This window comes from Scylla paramamosain, chromosome 12, assembly GCF_035594125.1.
Source record: "Scylla paramamosain isolate STU-SP2022 chromosome 12, ASM3559412v1, whole genome shotgun sequence".
NCBI classification, from domain to species: Eukaryota; Metazoa; Arthropoda; class Malacostraca; order Decapoda; family Portunidae; genus Scylla; species Scylla paramamosain.
This window is the reverse complement of record NC_087162.1, coordinates 5,742,501-5,743,396: the sequence shown is the minus strand read 5'-3', so window position 1 is coordinate 5,743,396 and position 896 is coordinate 5,742,501. Positions and strand designations below refer to the sequence as shown.

General features: G+C 44.3%; 1 protein-coding gene across 1 annotated transcript in view; it reads left to right on the top strand.

Moving 5' to 3' along the window:
- The first annotated feature begins 540 nt into the window (after positions 1-540).
- Positions 541-896, top strand: part of LOC135105597 (cuticle protein AM1159-like) — a 1,573-nt gene continuing 1,217 nt past the window's right edge. The window contains exon 1 of the mRNA XM_064013850.1: positions 541-682. Within this exon, the coding sequence (XP_063869920.1) occupies positions 674-682 (9 nt within the window). The 5' untranslated portion in view covers positions 541-673. The remainder of the gene's footprint in view (positions 683-896) is intronic.

The following is an 896-nucleotide window of genomic DNA, read 5'->3' as shown; positions in this document are numbered from 1 at the left end:
TTCTTCTACTTCCTCTTTTTTCTCCTCTTCCACCCCTTCCTCTTTTTTTCTCTTCTTCGTCCTTCTTCCTTCTTTCGTTCTTTCTCTGTTTCAGATTCCTCCTCCTATTCACTCCTTTCCTCTCATTGTATTCTTATCTTTATTTTTTTTTATCTCCTCCTCCTCCTCCTCCTCCTCCTCTTGACCTCTATTCTAACTATCTTTTTTTACTTTCATTTATTCCTTTGCTATTCTCTTATACCGTCTCTTTTTTATACTTGTTTACCTGTTTGTACTTCAGCTTATTTAAACACCTGTCTGCTAAATATGCATCTCTCTCTCTCTCTCTCTCTCTCTCTCTCTCTCTCTCTCTCTCTCTCTCTCTCTCTCTCTCTCTCTCTCTCACACACATAGAAGTCACCCTCCCGTCAGTATGAGTTGGATAAAATCACTCTTCCGTGAATGACAAAAAAGTCGACTCATGGTATCTTATTTTCTTTCGTCCACTTCTCTCCGTGTCGTTTCTAGTTTTTTTGTAGCTATCTTCTCGTCGCCATGCCACGCCTCCCACCCCTGACCCCCCATCCCCGGACCTCGGCCCTCCGTGTCTAACCTGTCCTGACCTCCATGAGGGTATATATAGCCAGCGCGGAGCTGCTTACCACCATCCTCACCAGATCCCCAAACCCTCAGCATGAAATTCGTGAGTACCGCTGCTAGACTCTTGTACGCAGGGACTTCTCTCGGCGGTTCCATCATCTTTCCTCCTCCCAGACCAGAGAGTGTCCTCTCAAGTCCTTAAGATCATTAGTCATGCAAATTGGAAAACAATTTTCTAGTACGCATGCAATTAATTTGAATAATTAATTTCCTCTGACGAAGCTGCCATTATCCCCCCTTCTCCCTCATTCCCAAGG